Raw genomic sequence first — 17,223 nt, 5'->3', positions numbered from 1 at the left:
AATTTTCAGGAAATGAGCTAAACTGGGCTGTTCTAAGGTAAGTGCATTTAGTAATGGACTAAGCACAAAATAGGAACAGAAATCAAAGGGGAAAGGTAAAGCCACCATCATAGACTCAGTCTTAGCTACCAAACTGGCTGGGTGAGAGCAGCAACCTCCCTTGAGTCTATTTCTGCTGCTGGCCCTGACGGGACTGCTGTTGCCCCTCCAGCCTCCACACTGCTAGACAGGCTTTCTCCAATGCAGACGGGGACCCCTCAGGGACTTCTGTTTTTAAGACAAAGCCCCAGCTCCCCAGCCAGGCACTCAGGGCCCTCCAGGATCCAGCCCCTGTGCACTCACTCCTCACCCTTCCTCAAACACTTAAGACTTTTCCTAACCTTGAATGGTCCCTGCCCCTTCCTTTTGCCTGAGTAATTCTTCATGTCAAATGTCATCTCTCAGGAACTTCCCTGCCCTTCTCCCCAGTGCCCTGACCACAGCGCCCCTTTAGGCTCCATCAAATCTTGGGTAAACGACGCTACCTGTGGGTCACAGAGAGGGCTCAGCTCAGCTCCACGTGGAGCTCCTACTCTTCTTCCTCCTCAGTAATGCTGGGGACACGGCAGGCTGAAGACTTCATTACTCAGCCTCCCTTTTCAGCTACAAGTGGCCACATTACTCCACACTGGCCAGAAGGATGTAAGTCAAAGCGCTACGTGACAATTCTGTGAACTGTCCCCAAAGGGGGGCATGCCTTTCTCTCCTTCTGGCTAGAACAAGGATGGCATGAAGGGGCTCCAGCTGCCATCTGGGTCCACGTGATGACCTTGGAAATGGAAAGCACATCCAGTAGAACTACAAGATGGGAGCTGAGGTCTCTGACATCACAATGGGCCAGTCCTCCCTCAGCCAGACCACCTCTGACTATCTGAACATGGAAGAGAAATAAACTTTCTTGTTTAGGCCACTATTATTTTGAGAATTTCTGTGATAACTGAGCCTATTGGCGCCCTCCTCCATCATTGCCTCGTGACTCTCGTGTGAGCCTCCTGTGTGAACGTGGGCACAAAGTGAGTGATACAGGGGTTCCAAGGTAATTCTGACTGTATGTGACCCTCGCCTCACGGGCTGGCCACGGAGCACAGCTCCATGGTTAGAGGACTTACCCTGCAGTGCCCTGAGGACTGACCCCACAGTGAGTGGCCTCCTGGTAGGAACACCATCTTTCAGATCCGTGTTTCTGACTCCTGTTACAGGATCTACTACTACACCAAAACTAGTTTTTCTGAAGAAAATAGAGAACACCTAAAATAAGTGTTTTCCACCTCCAGAAGATCCAGTGAACCCATCTAGGCCAAGTCTGTGCTCACCTTCCAAGTGAGTGCTGAGACTCCCCCTGCCCTCCCAGAGCTTAGTGTTTTACATGCGCTTACGGACCTGTTTCTGGGGAGATGGTCCAGGGCTGTTATCATTCTCAAATGAGGACTGTGATGTCACAAGAGTTAAGAATCACTGCATTAGAAGAACTGCTGTTGTTTCCAAAAAATCGTTTTTAAAGCTTAAAAATTACTTACTTGCTTTCCACTAAGGTACCACCTTAACATTTTTAAAAATATGAGCATCTTTTAGAAAGTAGTAACAACTTGCTCAACTTTTCCTGTCCTGCAAAGTAAAAAATTATAACATTTAAACATGCTTGTGAATATTTTCCCTACCTGTTAAAGCTCCTTTTCATAAAATAGGATTGTTAACTGAGAGAAATATTCTAGAAATATATTTATAATGTAAACAGAAGAAGCTGTGATTAGAACTGGAGGCTTCTTTTACCATTTAGCTTTACATATAAACCTGGCTCCACGAATGGATGTATCCTAAAATCAGCTGGTGCCGGGCCTCCCATTGGAGGTGCTGATCACTCCAGTTTCCAGCTGAGTGGTGCTGCTCCCTTAACAACATTCATTCTAGTACCAGGCCAATAACTGATGAACCTCTTTCATCTTATTTGAAAAACAGAGATACAATATGCATTTAATTTCATTCAATAAATCAATTCCACTTAACTTACCATCTCTTAGAAAACTTAGGAGAAAGCAAACATAAGACATGAAAAATTACATTAAAGATGTGTGACATACTGGAGAGTAACAAGTGCACACATGGCAATTAGAAGTTGTCATTTAAATGTATCACAAGCAGAAAAGTAAAATGACTGTAATTTATTGCTTTATCTATGCTTCCCCAGTATAACTATGATATTCTAAGTAGCCACAAAGTGCCACCTTCTGGTTTAAAACTGTGCAACATCTCTTTTATTTCTTTTTAAATGCCATTTTATGGTGGACATATAAAGCAACAGCAGCAGTTACAAAATGTTGTCTGAGTAATTTTGAGAGCTCAAAACAAAGATCTGTGTATAGGCTGAATAAAAAGGTGTTCAATTAATAGTGCACATTGTGTAACTTTAACAAACATCTTTAGTTGGAATTTCTGTGTAAACCTCAATAGAGATGTGACTCGCGGAGACCAAAAGTAAAATACCTTTTCTCTTCACGGTTTAGTGAGGTGGTCTGCATTCTTGCAAACGATTTACAAAATACAAGAAATGTTGCATGTAAGTACTAGGCATAAGATACTTTGCTTTCTTATAGAAGGAGCAGCAGGAAGACAGGGAGCCTAGTGAACACCCTGTCACCACCTTTCCCAAAGATGTACACCCTCAAGAATGGCAGTGGAAACCTGGCAGCAAGCCACCCTCAGAATTCTTTTTGGTTGTTTTAAAATACAAGCACTTTCTGACATTTCCCTCCCCGGCTGGTGAGCCCCATCCCCACTTGGCAGGATACAAGCCCACCTCCGCTTGCTTAGTTTTCCCCTTAGAATTATTTACAGGATGCCTACAGATATGGTACAAACTAGTATGAAATTAATGATAGTTTGCATTTCCAGACACGCTCCCGTGGTTAAATAAGCACACCACGCCAATTCCGAAGACCAGTTCAAAGTTAAGGTGACTCAGAGGCATTTGCATCCGTAACCGCAGAAACAGGCTTCTCATTGGCTGGGGCGGATTCGCAGACTCTGTCCTCAACAGTGGTGGAGGCCTTGGGAATGGGAGGCGTCACATCCACAGTGAGTGCGGAGGCAGTGTCTGCCCTTGCAGTGGTCGTGACAGGGTTGGAGGGTGGGCTGCTGGTGGGTGGGAGGGATGACAGCAGCTCCCCTGAGCCTGCTGTAGAAGAGACCTCTGGAACCAAAGGGAATGACGGGAGGAACTCAGATGGCATGGGGAGAGGTGCAGTGCCGGATATGTTTCGGGGAGGCAAGGAAGAAAGAGGTGGCAAACCTAGGACAAAAACGGCATAGATCATACACTGGCCCAGCACTAAAAGAGCAGTAGTCATCATCATATAACTATTTTTATCTGCATTTCATTGAGAAAACTGAAGCCGAGGAGAGAGCATAAATCACAACCTCTGCTTATCCTCAGTTGGAGGCCAGGACAGTTAAACATTCACTGCAATACCAGTTGGCCAGGAGGAAAGGTTCCTGGCTTCCAGGCTCCCTATGACAGCCTGGCTCAGGGAAGAAAGGATTCCCCCAGTCAGGAGGGACAGGAGCCCACCTAGCAAATGATGCAGCTACGCTGAGTGTCGGGCAGATGAACTCCCCCTGCCAACCCAGGCAAGCTGTCAGCTGAGTTAGAGCTGCCCCGTGGACAAAGAGGAAGAGGGGACACAGGGGTCAGCCCTTCTGTGAAGGTCATGGAGGGAGAGGCTCATCATGCAGCCCCCTGGATTAACCTCCCCATAAGTACCCAGCCTCTGTTCAAGCCTTGTGATTGATAACTATTCATATTATACCTGTAGGGTTTATTGTGATGATTCTGAAATGCAGAATGAAGGGAAAAAGTATGACTTCTTTAAGAAACAAAGGAAAGGTAGGTTGTACAAAAGGTTCAGGGTAAGCACTGGGCTGGTGAAACCCTCAATGTTCTTAGAATCTGTCCATCAATTTGGGGAAAGGGCAGAGGAAGAAGCCAAGAATACAGGACACAAAAGAAAAGACAAGGGGAATGCTAAGACAGCAACCATTAGTTAGTGTGTACTACTACTCTTCCTTTGTTTTTTAAACCATTGTGCTGAAAAGCAAACAGGTTAATGACGAGTGGTAACGAATATACATAGATGGTGAGTGTGCAACAAGTGAGGTTGTGATCTAGACACACACGTGACAATGCACACCCTAGTGGAATAAGATCACTTATTGACACTACCGATGGGCCAGATGACTGAGACTGGCAATTAAAAGTCAGTCCTGACGTGCAGCCATCTCAGAGTTAAAGGGAAGCTGGGCAATCATTACCTAGGGGGCAGACTGTGGGACACTCTGCTGCTTTCCTTCCATCAGTGCACTGAATCAGAGTGGAAACACTCTGAATATCTGCTAACTGGACTATTTGCAGCTAAAATCGTTTACAGTTTTTACTATGAAAACATTTGTTAATAATGGGGAATATTAATCAAATAACAAGCCCAGCCAGCTGAGCAGGGGCAATAATTCTAAGCCTAAGATTCTGGGCCTGTGCTGCGCAAACAGGCACCACTGGTGGCAGCCACCCAAAACATGTGGAGACTCAGGGGAGTTCATTAACCTCCACTGGGCCAACTGCACACCTCCCATCCAATTCAGCTACAGAAACGCCATGCCACACGTCTTTATTTCCACAATGGGCCTCTACAGTGCTTGAGCTGTCAGGGTGCAGGGAGAGGAGAAAGGGGGAGGGGAGGCGGCGAGGCAGAGGAGAAGCACAGAGACAGTCTGCTTCCTCTTCCTTTTTAAGCTTTTTAAATAAAAAAGATTAATACTTATTTCAAGCAGCTGAAATTTGTTAAACTGACCTGCCCTTTCCAAAAAAACTAAAATAGAGGACTGGCTTTCCTGGATAAAGCTTTTTATTAGACGGAGTCCTAAGAAGGCAAGATGGGCAACATACCGGGGCTCACAAGTTCTGGTAAACCGACACCTGGCATGACGTGTGGTGCGGGGAGGTTGAGATTGGGGAGGCCGGGTAGGTTAGGTAGTCCTGCTGGTAAAGGCATCAGACCTGAAGAGAAGGCAGAGAACAAACAGTAAACCACTTTGCCTGGGGAAAACATTCAACCCTTGTGTACTGAAAAAAATACTACGTGCTTCAAAGTGAGAAAACCAGAAGCCCATTTATTGTGTGGCAGTTCTGTATCGTAACAACAAAATCTCACTTAAGCAAAATGTCTCTCTATAGACCTAAGCAATTAGAGGACTAAGCGGGTAAGGGTTAAGACAAATAGGAATACTTCTAAAACCTGAGAACAAGAATGACGACGGCCTGAGTGTCCTGGAGAAAGAGCTGACTTATCTCACCAAGTACGGCAGTAATGGAACTGAATTTTTCTTAGATGGTTGAGGTTTACAGTCTGTTTTTTTTCTTCTGAAATAATTTCAGACTTACAGTTGCAACAGTAGTTTATATAAAGAATCCCCCCATATATACCTTTCACTCAAATTCCCCCAAATGTTAACATTTTACCACACTTGCTTTATCATCCTGGTGTGTACACATTTTGTTAATGGCTCAACAAGTCTGTGCAATGACATCTCTAGCCATACAATTAAAGGCTCTCATAATGCAAGTGTATTTGATCACTGAAACAATATTTGATCATTATTGGTTGGATAAAGGAACTTGGTCTTCACTGGGAACAGTAAGAGAAATAAACAAAAATCGAACAACGTTAGAGCTACTAAAGACCCAAATAAGGAGCACTCACTTCCCAGACACAATGTCTATTCACATAAACTCTATGAGAAAGCCTTAACTAAGAAAGTGCTGGAGAATGGAACTTTCACATATTCCTTATTCCTGCCTCATGCTGCATTGTGGGGGTTGGTGGGGTGGGTAGGGGGGTGGTAGGTGACTGCAGGTAAGGAGTCCAAGGCTCAGCAGCTAACTAGCTGGTGACTAACAACTCATTGCCACTTGCTCTCATTTGTCACAAAGTTATAGCAGAGACAAAATGAGATCAAAAGACATAAGAAGTCACCACATGGGGTAAGATTTTCTTCATTGTTTTTCAAGATGCTACTATTATTACACACATCTCTAGTCTCCTTCTGCTCACCTGGTAATGTAGTAGCTGGGTTCAGTGGTGGCATAGAAATGAGGGACTGGTTTACTTGTGGTGGCAATAACGGTACTGTTGGTACACCTAAAATAAAAGCACAATCTTTTTAAAATTTCTAACAAACTCAGTTGACAAAGAATGAACAAACGATATTAGGACAGTCTTCAGTCCCCTTTCCTGCCCCCTCTGTCAGGTCTTCATTCAGTGGGACTTCATTCAGTCCGTTTCTGGCTGCATCACTCTCAGTCATGGCTGATCTACCTACTCTGCCCATGGCCCTTAACAAAGACAATCAGCAGAGCCTGGGCCAAGAGGGCAGGAGGCTCTGCAAACCCACCCCAGCTAAGCTCACTAGACAAGAGCTTTACACCTGACCTAAGCAGGGCTAGATTAGAAAACTGTTTTAGAAATTCAGAAATGGATGCAAGGATTCTAGTCAATGTCTATTGCACTCCTGAACTAAGAGGCCACATAAACCTGTGGCCTGCTGCGGAGGGCCATGTGCCCTATGAAACAGCGAATGCTGGTCTGTGAAACAGAGTGAAGGAGATGGGCTGAAAGAGACAAAAGAGCACGTGGACCTCCACAGATGGAGGGAACGACCTGGCTTCCTGAATCTCCATTTCCTTTTGACCTTAGGTTCTATGACACTGCTTTGAAGGCTAGTACAGGCCCATTTTTCTGATGTTAGCTTGAGGAGGTTATGTTCTTCATACACGAGTAACTCTTAGGATACCACCTAATAAAGTTCTATCTATTAATGTTTACCACCTACTCAGGAGGAAGGTCTTGCTAATGTCCAAACAACAGTAATATTTGAACATGGATTCCAGATTTTGTCCTGTAAAATCTGCTTCAGTAGAATAGCAGGAATGAATTGTGCCTAAAAGTTGGAAGCGACCATTTTCAGATAGTTTTTTATTTACTCACATATTTACTTCTCTACAGAAATTGGAAGCATGCAAAACTAGAAGAGGTGTCTTTGCGTTCATCAGATTCTCAAAGGGGTTGGATAGTTGGTTGGTATGTGCATTCATTCAAACTTTTGGGGGGCACCTACTATATGTTAGACATTGTTCCAGGCACTGAGGCACTTTACAATACAAAGAAAATAGAAATCACTATCTTTAGGAAATTACATTGTAATGAGGGGCAGGAAATGGAAGGGAGACAGATATCAAACAAGTAAAATACACAGCATGTAAAACAGTGTAAGTTCTCTGCAGAAAAATCAAGCAAAGAAGGGGGACAGGAAGTGTGAAGGAGTGTACCAAAAAGGTCACACTGATTAACGTGATTTCAAAATGAAATATTGATTTTCTAAAAATTTCATAACCCCCAAATTTTCAAATCCACAGAAAAGTTTTCTTAAAAACCATATGCTTTTATGTTTCTACAGTTACTGTTTGGGCTACTTTGCAGCAATATTATTAAAAGCAAAGACGGATGGACTATAATAAGTTTTTGGGTGGTGAACATGATGTAATCTACACAGAATTCAAAATATATTACAATGTATATCTGAAAGCTATATAATGTTATAATCCAATGTTACTGCAATAAAAAATAAAGCACGTTAAATGATAAAAAAATAAAATAAAATAAAAATTACTTTAAAAATTAAAAAAAAAAAAACAATCCCCATTGTCTGGTAATCTCACCAACACTTTGACTAATAAAGCATTTTGTTCTTTTCCAAATTAAAAAAAAAAAAAAACAAGCAAAGATGGAAAAATAAATGCCTAACTAAAAGTGGTTTCTCACAGGTCATGATGCTAGAAGATTTGAGTGTTTTTAAATAGATTTACTCAAAGTGAAAATGTTGATTTCTTTCAGTCTCTTTTGAGCAATTACTGCTTTATTTACATTTCTGTCTTTTAATATTCAAGAAGCCGTTTCTCTACGGTGTAATAAGGCCAGGGATCTCAGAGCATGTGCTTATAAGACAATACAAGCATAACTGTAATGTAATGAAGGAAGAATTAAAACGTCAAAAAGAAACTGGGAGCTGAAGAGAGATGTCAGCTACCTCCTAAAATCAGAAGAGTTCCTGTACGGCATGGGCATACTCTTACTCTAAAACATGTACGAGTTATTCAGACATGGAACAGGCTACTTCCTCAGGAAGGCCAAAACCCACCTTTACTAAGTCTATTCAGGAATAACCTGGAGGACCACCTGATGGGATGTAAGAAAAAAATCTTAATGTCATAAAAAGGACTCAAACACCACTTGAATGACTATGACTTGATACTGATAACATTAATATTTAATTTCATCTAGGAAATGTTCTAAAACTGGACTGAGGTGATGACACCTCCATAAATTTACTAAAAAATCATTGAACTGTATACTTACAGTGAGTTAATTTTATGGTATGCAAATTATACCTCAATAAAGCTGGGAAAAAAAACTAGCAAAGAGTAGGAGGTGTGGAGGCACGTCAGCATAATGATAACTGGCGAAGCAGAGTGGGTGGGGGGTCATTATACCATTCCGTCTACTTTTGAGTATGTATGAAATTTTTAATTATAAAACAATTAAAATTTTAAAATTACATCTAGAAAAACACATCTTTGGGAAATAAAACAAAGACTCTGACAGGAGCTTGGATTTGAACCTAAGGGTCCAACTTCAGAGATCACACTGCTGACTTCACTGCATCTTGGCAGGCTGCTACAAGTCCATTCCAGACCAAAGTGGACTACAAGCAAATTCTGAATACAAATATTAAAAAGACCTCAAGAATAAATGGCAAATAAAACTAAACCATGAAAGTACTTCCTTCACTTTCTCAACATTTATTGAGTACATAATACACTCTTGGTATCATGAAGAAAGAAAACCAGAAAACAGGAGATTTAAAAAAAGGAGAGGGAAAAATAAACTCTACCAACATAACAAGAACTATATCATGTGATCCAGCAATTCCACTTCTAGATATATAATCAAGAAAAATGAAAACATATGTCCACACAAAAATGTACACAAATGTTCATAGCAGCATTATTCATAATAGTCAAAAAGTAGAAACAATCCAATGTCCCTCAAATGAACGGATAAACAAAATGTGGTGTGTCCAGACAACGGAACATTATCTAGCCATAAAAAGGAATGGAGCATTAATATATGCTATGACATCAATGAACCTTGAAAACATTATTTTAAGTGCAAGAAGCCAGTCACAAAAGACCATATACATTATGTGAAATGTCTAGATTAGGCAAATATCCACAGAAAGAAAAAGTAGATTAGTAATTCCCTCGTCCTGGGGGAGTTGGAGAAAAACAGGGAGCTCCTGATAATGCATACAGGGTTTCTTTTGGGGTAATGAAATGTTCTAAAATTGATTGAAGGGATGGTTGCACAACTCTGCAAATATACTAAAAAAAACACTGAATTGTCTACTTTAAATGGGTGAATTGGACAGTATGTGAACTATATCTTGACAAAGCTGTTGCAAAAAAACTAAAACAAAAAAGGACTGTATTTGGTAGAACAAGGAAGAAAGAAAAGGAGGGAGAAAGGTACATGTTCTCTGAGCAAGACTGAGACCCTAGGAAAGAAACAGGATCCTTCTCACTTCTGCATCCCCAGTGTCTGCTACCTAGGGGATATGCAAATATTTGAGTAAACAGAGCAACTAAACAGAATTTAAAGGTAGAGTCATGACTCTACAACTTGTACAATCTAAGAGAAGCCCAGAGTCTAAAATACACCGAAAACAGTTTAAATGCTGGCCCTATGTATGTGCGTGGTGATTTAGCACTAGCTTTTACAGACAAGGCCTATCTGTCAATGCAGAGCACATTTACAACTTTCAAAGTTCACCGGCATTAATTTTTAAAATTCTATAGCTTGAAACAGAAAAGAATATCATGTAAAACAAAGTAGACTGAAAACAGAGTATCTTTTTCTGCATACCTGTACTGAGAACATTACTGACAGCTGGTGGAGTTGAGTTAATAGAAAGTCCAGACAGACCTTGTTCAATTTCTGTAGTTCCTGGTGGTGACAAAGATGGGGGATTAACTGAGGATAGCTGGACCTTCCAAAAAATGAAAGAAAGAAAAAAAGAAAATTACTTAAGTTTACTTAAAAGAAAATATAAATATTGGCTCTCATCTGTCCTACAGATACCTTTTTTGATCATATACTAGCTGTCAGAAGTTTTCACCTGGAACTTCTGCCTTCAGACACTCCTTCTTTCCTTAACACACGCCATGGACCACGCACTGTAAACATCTCCCCATCCTGTCATTTCTAGTCTCTCGACACATGGCATCTACCTCCTATTACACACACTGTTCTAGCTACTTCTACACTAGGAGGAGATTCTACTCTCTCCTCCCTAGCTACCTCAAAATCATTTTACTCAACATTTAAAACACCACTGCTTTCCTCTTCTCTGAATTCTCAGCCAGTTTTTGTTTTTAACTTTCATTGCTCATGGAAGAAATCAGCTGGAAATCTTAATACCATGACAGATTCCTTAGAAGTTTCTCAAGACATCTAAACTCATGAGTCTATCTTATCTTTTCTCATCAATGAATGAATGTGGCTGCCAGATCTCCACTTTCGGGAGGTGAGGTAGGGAATGCGTGTAGATGGACTTTACAGATGGGTGGTTTCACCTCTGAAACTCCAACTTCTGCTGGCTCCAGCGCCCTTTGGCACATTCCAACACAATTTGTGTTCTGGCCCATTTCCCTGGGTGCTGTTTCACCCTCTGGTCTTCTCAGAGTGCCCATAGAGGCTCATCTGAGACAGAAAGCACTGATTAGGGGCAGTAGATATGATAGGAGGAGTCTGAACCGACAACTACACTGGCTCTGGCCATAAGCCAATCGTGGGGGTGGGGAGTGAGGAGAGGTTAGACTTCTTACTAGCCCCGCCTCACTTCTTCTAGAACTGGGGATGGCCAAAGTGTGTACCACAAAATGACAGTGACAGCTGACCTTTCTTTACAACATAGCATTTTCTTTTTGGGTTTTTAGTTTTTATTTGGTTGTCAGACAAGAATTAACTGTCTCATGAGGCCTGCACAGGAAATGTTTTAAAAACCTGTAAGCCTGCACGAATATCTCTTATTCCTTAAAAAGCTTCACTTTGATCCTGTAACAGTCCCCAAACACCTAGCTCTCTTTGCTTTCCCAGTGAAGCCTCTTGAAATAGTAAGCACCAGCCACCATCACCTTATCATTCACTGTTCTCCTTCGATCCCCTGTAATTTATTATCTGCACCCTGCTAAGTCTTTGAAATTGCTCTAGGCCAGGACATGTTTTTTTCACTCCCTCTGTCACTTGATTTCTCTGCAGTACCTCACATAACTGACAATGCCCTTTTTCTTGAAGCTTTTTCTCCCTTTGGACCTCTCCCAAGCTCCCTTTGCTGGATCCCCTTTCTCTGCCCATCCATTTAAATACTAGGAATTTTCAAGATTCTGACCTCCCTCAGTCCTCTGACCCCCCCAGGCCCAATCCTTCGAAAATTTTTATCAATGTTCATTGGGTTAAATTACCTCTCTTTGCTGATGATTCCCAAATCCGTATCTCTAGCCTTGGTCCTCTTTCCTGAAATCCAGACCCAGAGGATATCCATCTGGATATGTACAGGAACTTCAAATCCCACATGATCAATTTTCACTCATCATCTGCCCTATCTCAATTGGCGCCACCACCACACACATCAGCGCTTCACTGGTTTTCGTGGAAACTGATATAATCAGGTAGTAAAGTTATCTCACCTCCGTAAAACCATCTTTAAGAGGTGTAATAGATGGACCACTCATTTGTCCCGGAAGAGAAATTTTCTTTCCTTCTTCAAATGGGCGTGTAGGTATTCGATGCAAATAACCATATCCAATGCCACATCCTAGGCTATGAAAACATTTTTTTCTTAAAGTTATTGTTATCAATCACAGCTTGCATTTCTTTGAAGTTTTGAAACAGAAATACAAACACATTTCCATTCTTTTAAATAATGTCATCTTATCAGAGGTCTCCTCTGACCACCCTTTATGAAACAGCACCCATCCCTCCCAGCATGGACACTACCCTTACTCTCCTTTATTTTTCTTCAAGCATTTATCACCATCTAACAGACTGTGTATTTATTTATTTTCTGTCTCCTCCAATAAAATGTTAAGGTCCTTGAAGGCAGAGATCTTATTTTGTTTATAGCCATAACAGTTCCTGGCACATGGCAGACACAATAACTATTTGCTGAATGAATGACACACAGCCTTTCCACTGAAGAGCTTCAAGCACTTTTACATGATGATGTCATTTACATATCCCATAGTTACCATTCAGAACCTGACACAAATCATTTGTCATGTATGTTTAATCCAGATTCCTTCTAGTTCATCCTCCCACTGCCACTCGAGGCACTTTTCTAGTAAGATACGATTGCATTGCTTCTTTCCATAGTCGTGTGGCCTCCCAATATGCCTTCCTCCTTCTTTCCTTTAGAGAATTACTTCACTGCCGTAGTTTGCAGCACTGGTGGGACCATCAACCAGGGGGCCTATCCTGCCCAAACCGAGGAGTGTCTCATGACCAAAGTCAGGCCAACCCACCTCTCTTGCCCATGGGTGAAAATCTTGGGAGTGACAGAAAAACCTAAAACGGCTTTATCCCTTCAGTAGACTACTGATGAAACTGCCAGTTAGTCCGTCCTCTCTAAATCCCTAGAGGTGTTCTGAGTCCTGTCCTTTCCAAGCCTGATTCTTTAGCTGTTTCTTTGATTATATGAGTGACTCCATATCAGTAAATTCATGTCTGCTTATGACAGTGATAGTCAGATTCTACTGTTTGGAACCTAAGAGTCCCCACTGATATAATATCACAGTCCCACTGTCTGAAGTATATCCAAATTCCTGACCATGGTATTTAAGGTCCTTCACAATCAGGTTCCAACTTACATTCCCAATATGATTGCTTTTATTTCCCAAACTACTTTCTGAATAGGCCATGCACAGATATCTCTGTGCCTCTCCCCTGCCACAGCATCTATTATTTCCATGGGTACCACTACCACTGAAAGCTGGGAGAGCAGGAAGTGGCCAATTTCAGCTCTTCCTCATCCAGATTTGATTCCACAATGATCCTTCATACTACAAAATTATTCACTCCTTTTTTTTTCACTTTTCCTCCCTTCTACCATCAAAACTGCAATTCTCACTGAACTGGATCTCAGACGGACTTAGAGGAAATAAGTAAGATTAAATAATTTAGACTGATCAATGATAGCCTTTCAGAGGTAGCTGCATTTTAATACAAGGTGCTTGTTAATCAAAATAACAAAGTAGTGGTAGAGAAAGCACTTGAGGCAACAGCGAGACCCTCTGCAAACTTAAAGATAGCCCCAGAATGAAACTAACAGAAATATGATGTAATGTTATGAAATGAAATGAAATATAGTCAGCCTCTGAGGAAGGAAAGAAAACCAGAGGCACACATATGCCAAATGAAGGCGGACTCAGGAATGTGATCTGTATGGGCTTGTCTAAAGTGAGAGCTGAACAACGGTACTAAGCCATGTCAAAGGAAAAATGTCTTCCAAAGAAAAGGAATAACTGCCACTGAGTATAGAAAAGAAGGGCTCCAAGAAAAAGAATACAGCAGTATTTAGTCAATGTAATTAAAAATGAAAGAACTAGTGATTTTTTTTGCTGTTGGACTTCACCATCCACAGAATCTCTTCCTTGCATTTTGATTTCATGTCACTAAGCACTTCTTGTGGTACTAATCTGACCTGAGTATTCATCTAACTGGAGAGGGGGTAATTTTCCACTGCAAACTGAAAATTTACCAATCTAATGAATACAGCAGCTTCTTTGCAAATTTAATTTATATGAGGCAGTACTTCCAAAATAAATCAATTTTGAAAGCTGTGAGAAGATCATATTTCTGGGTGTCTACAAACCTGTACAATAAACAATGATAACTTGATCACTGTTTCCCAGATAGGCCAGATCCTTAAGATGATGCTTCTATCACATTTTCTCAAATTGCAACAAGTTGGCACTTGGGTGGCAAAATACATTCAGCTATAGAATTTTAGGTAGTGTGGGTAAAGATATTGGGAGGAAATACAGGCTTTCTCTGCCTACATCGACTAAGTTATCCTTTTCCCAGCAAGTGCTGGACCATTTACAAAACGTTTGGAAAAGTTTCCAAACCCTAGGCTTTCCTATAATTATGGTTGATGCTTGATAATTCATCAAATTAAAAAAGGCTGTTAAGAGTTTCAAAATAATGAAAAATTTGTACAATTTAAACAACAGCTGAAAGATCTAAAGAAACAATGTAAGTCAGCTTCTTTGGTCTGGCTTTTTGAAATTAGGGAACTGACTTGATGACCAGTCCTGGAAAACTGATTTTATTAAATTTGCTTATCTGCTTGGCTTGATCCTCTTTCTAAATTGTTTTTTATTGTTGTTGTAATTCTGTGTTTTGTCTAACTTTTGGTTCAAATCAGCCTGTCCATTTTGGAAAGCCAACAGTTTCTACAAAATACTAACAAAATTCCCCAGCAGCTGGAGAAAGTGACAATGTGTTGTCTCACTGCTAAGGAGGGGAATTGAGAAAACAAAACTAAAAACCATTTTATTAAAATAACAACAACAGAAAGGCTGTTAGCTATTAGATTAGCAAAGGAAAAGGACTATAGTATATACCATCCTCCCTAAATATATGTTTTAAAAAATGAATTAGGGGCCGGCCCCATGGCCGAGTGGTTAAGTTTGCACGCTCTGCTTCAGCGGCCCAGGGTTTCACTGGTTCGGATCCTGGGCGTGGACCCGGCACCACTCATTAGGCCATGTTGAGGTGGCGTTCTGCATGCCACAGCCGGAAGGACCCAGAACTAAAATATACAACTATATACTGGGTGGATTTGGGGAGATAAAGCAGGAAAAAAAAAACAAAAAAAGAAGAGTGGTAACAGTTGTTAGCTCAGGTGCCAATCTTTAAAAAAAAAAAAAGAATTATTAGATTCAATATTCTAGGTCAGCTCTTTCCTTTTCTTAAGAGAAATCTTATGAGAAGCCAATAACTCGTTTCAAAATAAAAACAATCAATGTTTACAACACATCTGACTGGTAAGTTTAAGCAGTCACAACTTAGTCTAAAAAAATGACCTTACCTGCCTTCTCCACCCCATGCGGAATTTGGGGTAATAATCACTTCTCGACAGTTATCAGTGTCTGTATTATACACATAAAGTTTCAATGGTTTTGCTTCATGTGTTTCAATTAGGCTGAATAGATCTTCAGACTGCAAAAGAATTACAGGAGAAAAATGTTTTTATGTTACTGACCTTTAAAACAGTGGGTCTCAAATCTGGCTAATATCAGAATCACCTGAACTTAAAAAAAAATAGATTCTGGGCCCTATCTCTAAACATAAAAAAATCATTTCTTAAAACCACTACTCCAAGCAAGGTTTAATTCAATATATTACCTATCTACTATGTGCAAGATCTTATGTCCAGTTCTCTAAGACCTACTCAACAATTTTCGTAAAACTTTTCTACACTCAAATGCTACATATTCTACTTTTACTCTCCATTATTAAGACCTGGTTATCTGGGCACTTTATTTTTTCTCTCATTTTTGATTTAGCAATATATACTTCCAGTGGCTAAGAGACAAGGAAAAGGATCTGACTAACAGAGGAGAGCCAATTCTGTCACCTTAAAAAGGAGAACAGAAAATGAAATGAATAACCAAAATGAGGATCTGATTTAGTCTTGAGGTATATAAGAGATTTCTGTACGCCATATTCAAAATCTGTACAATTGCCACACAGTATGTGTTTTTCCTCAAAGCTTTAGCAACTAATAAGACACCTCCCAGATGTTCTATTTAATACCCTGGGGTACAAGCTATCTTGATCAGCAAAGAGCTACATTTCAACTCTAAATGCAAAGTATGCAAATATACTTCTGACCTTAAACATTAATGAGAAAATGTTACATAATTTTCATTATAAATAAACACACTAATTACCTCATTCATGACTGTATCTGCTCCAATAATATAATCACTGTGAGGTCTAAGGCCTGCCAGTGCCGCAGGAGAATTTGATTCCACTTCCTAGGATGACACAAAAACATACCCTGAAATTAATGTATATAAAATAATCTTCCAAATTTTATAGTTCATAGTCCTCAATTACAGTGATTTTAAAAACCCTATATTTCTAACTGTCTTGTTAGAGATAATGTGAGACACTGGAAACTATATAAGTGTAGTTAATATATATACGTAGAGTTTATATAAATATATATTTAAATCTCCCAAGCATAAAAATCACATAATCTTTGTTAAATATTTAAAACATTCCTGTAGCTATCTGCTTTAACATTTCTTCTTCTAATGGATAAATCATTAGAAAAATAGTTCTGAGGCACCTGTATTTGCTTCTCTTCAGGTTTCTTTTTGTTTTTTAGTTAATCGGTACTTTAAAAGCAATGAATTCTGATTTTCAGACACTAAAAATAGCCTAATAATAATAATACCCCTATAATCTCACCAAGCTGGAGACAACCATGTTAAAACCCCTTTCTCCATTGCTTCTTAAACTGCAAGTAATAGCTCACTGTTGATACCTACCAACACATGCCAAACGTTTTCATTTGCCCCATCAAAGCTGCAGAAACGAATGCTCACTCCCAACAAGCCCTGGCCACCCCACATGTTACTTGGTGTGACTGAGGTCTCTCGCAGCTCCAGTGTTTTACTACTGTAGATAAGCATTTTTACAGGCTTTTCAACATTTGCTTTCAGTAGATCCTTAAGAGTGTCATTGTCTTTATTCTGTGAACACATAGAAATTATCTTTCTTAATAAATAAAATTTAATGTTAACTATCTTACCTTAAGCATCCTACGGCCCTATTGGTGTAATATTAATAATCAACACAAAATAAAACATTCAACAGGTAAAGGTTACATTAATGTTCATATGTTCCTCTAAGTAAAAGAATGTCAATAAATTAAGAATAACTCTTATGTTAGCAACAACTTCTGACTTTTTTTCTAATAGCTGAGTATGGATTATGGAATTTTCAA

General features: G+C 40.1%; 1 protein-coding gene across 2 annotated transcripts in view; it reads right to left on the bottom strand.

Moving 5' to 3' along the window:
- Positions 1–1,980: 1,980 nt before the first annotated feature.
- GORASP2 (golgi reassembly stacking protein 2) overlaps positions 1,981–17,223 on the bottom strand; it is a 31,722-nt gene continuing 16,479 nt past the window's right edge. For both annotated transcript variants that reach the window (XM_001498298.7, XM_070241215.1), the window contains 8 exons: positions 16,766–16,969; positions 16,160–16,246; positions 15,295–15,425; positions 11,891–12,023; positions 10,068–10,191; positions 6,141–6,227; positions 4,976–5,086; positions 1,981–3,325 (listed from right to left, as the gene is read on the bottom strand). In XM_001498298.7, the coding sequence (XP_001498348.1) occupies positions 2,985–3,325; positions 4,976–5,086; positions 6,141–6,227; positions 10,068–10,191; positions 11,891–12,023; positions 15,295–15,425; positions 16,160–16,246; positions 16,766–16,969 (1,218 nt within the window). In that variant the 3' untranslated portion in view covers positions 1,981–2,984. The remainder of the gene's footprint in view (positions 3,326–4,975; positions 5,087–6,140; positions 6,228–10,067; positions 10,192–11,890; positions 12,024–15,294; positions 15,426–16,159; positions 16,247–16,765; positions 16,970–17,223) is intronic.

This window comes from Equus caballus, chromosome 18 (assembly GCF_041296265.1).
Source record: "Equus caballus isolate H_3958 breed thoroughbred chromosome 18, TB-T2T, whole genome shotgun sequence".
Classification (NCBI taxonomy): domain Eukaryota; kingdom Metazoa; phylum Chordata; class Mammalia; order Perissodactyla; family Equidae; genus Equus; species Equus caballus.
This window is presented reverse-complemented; position numbering and strand designations above follow the sequence as displayed.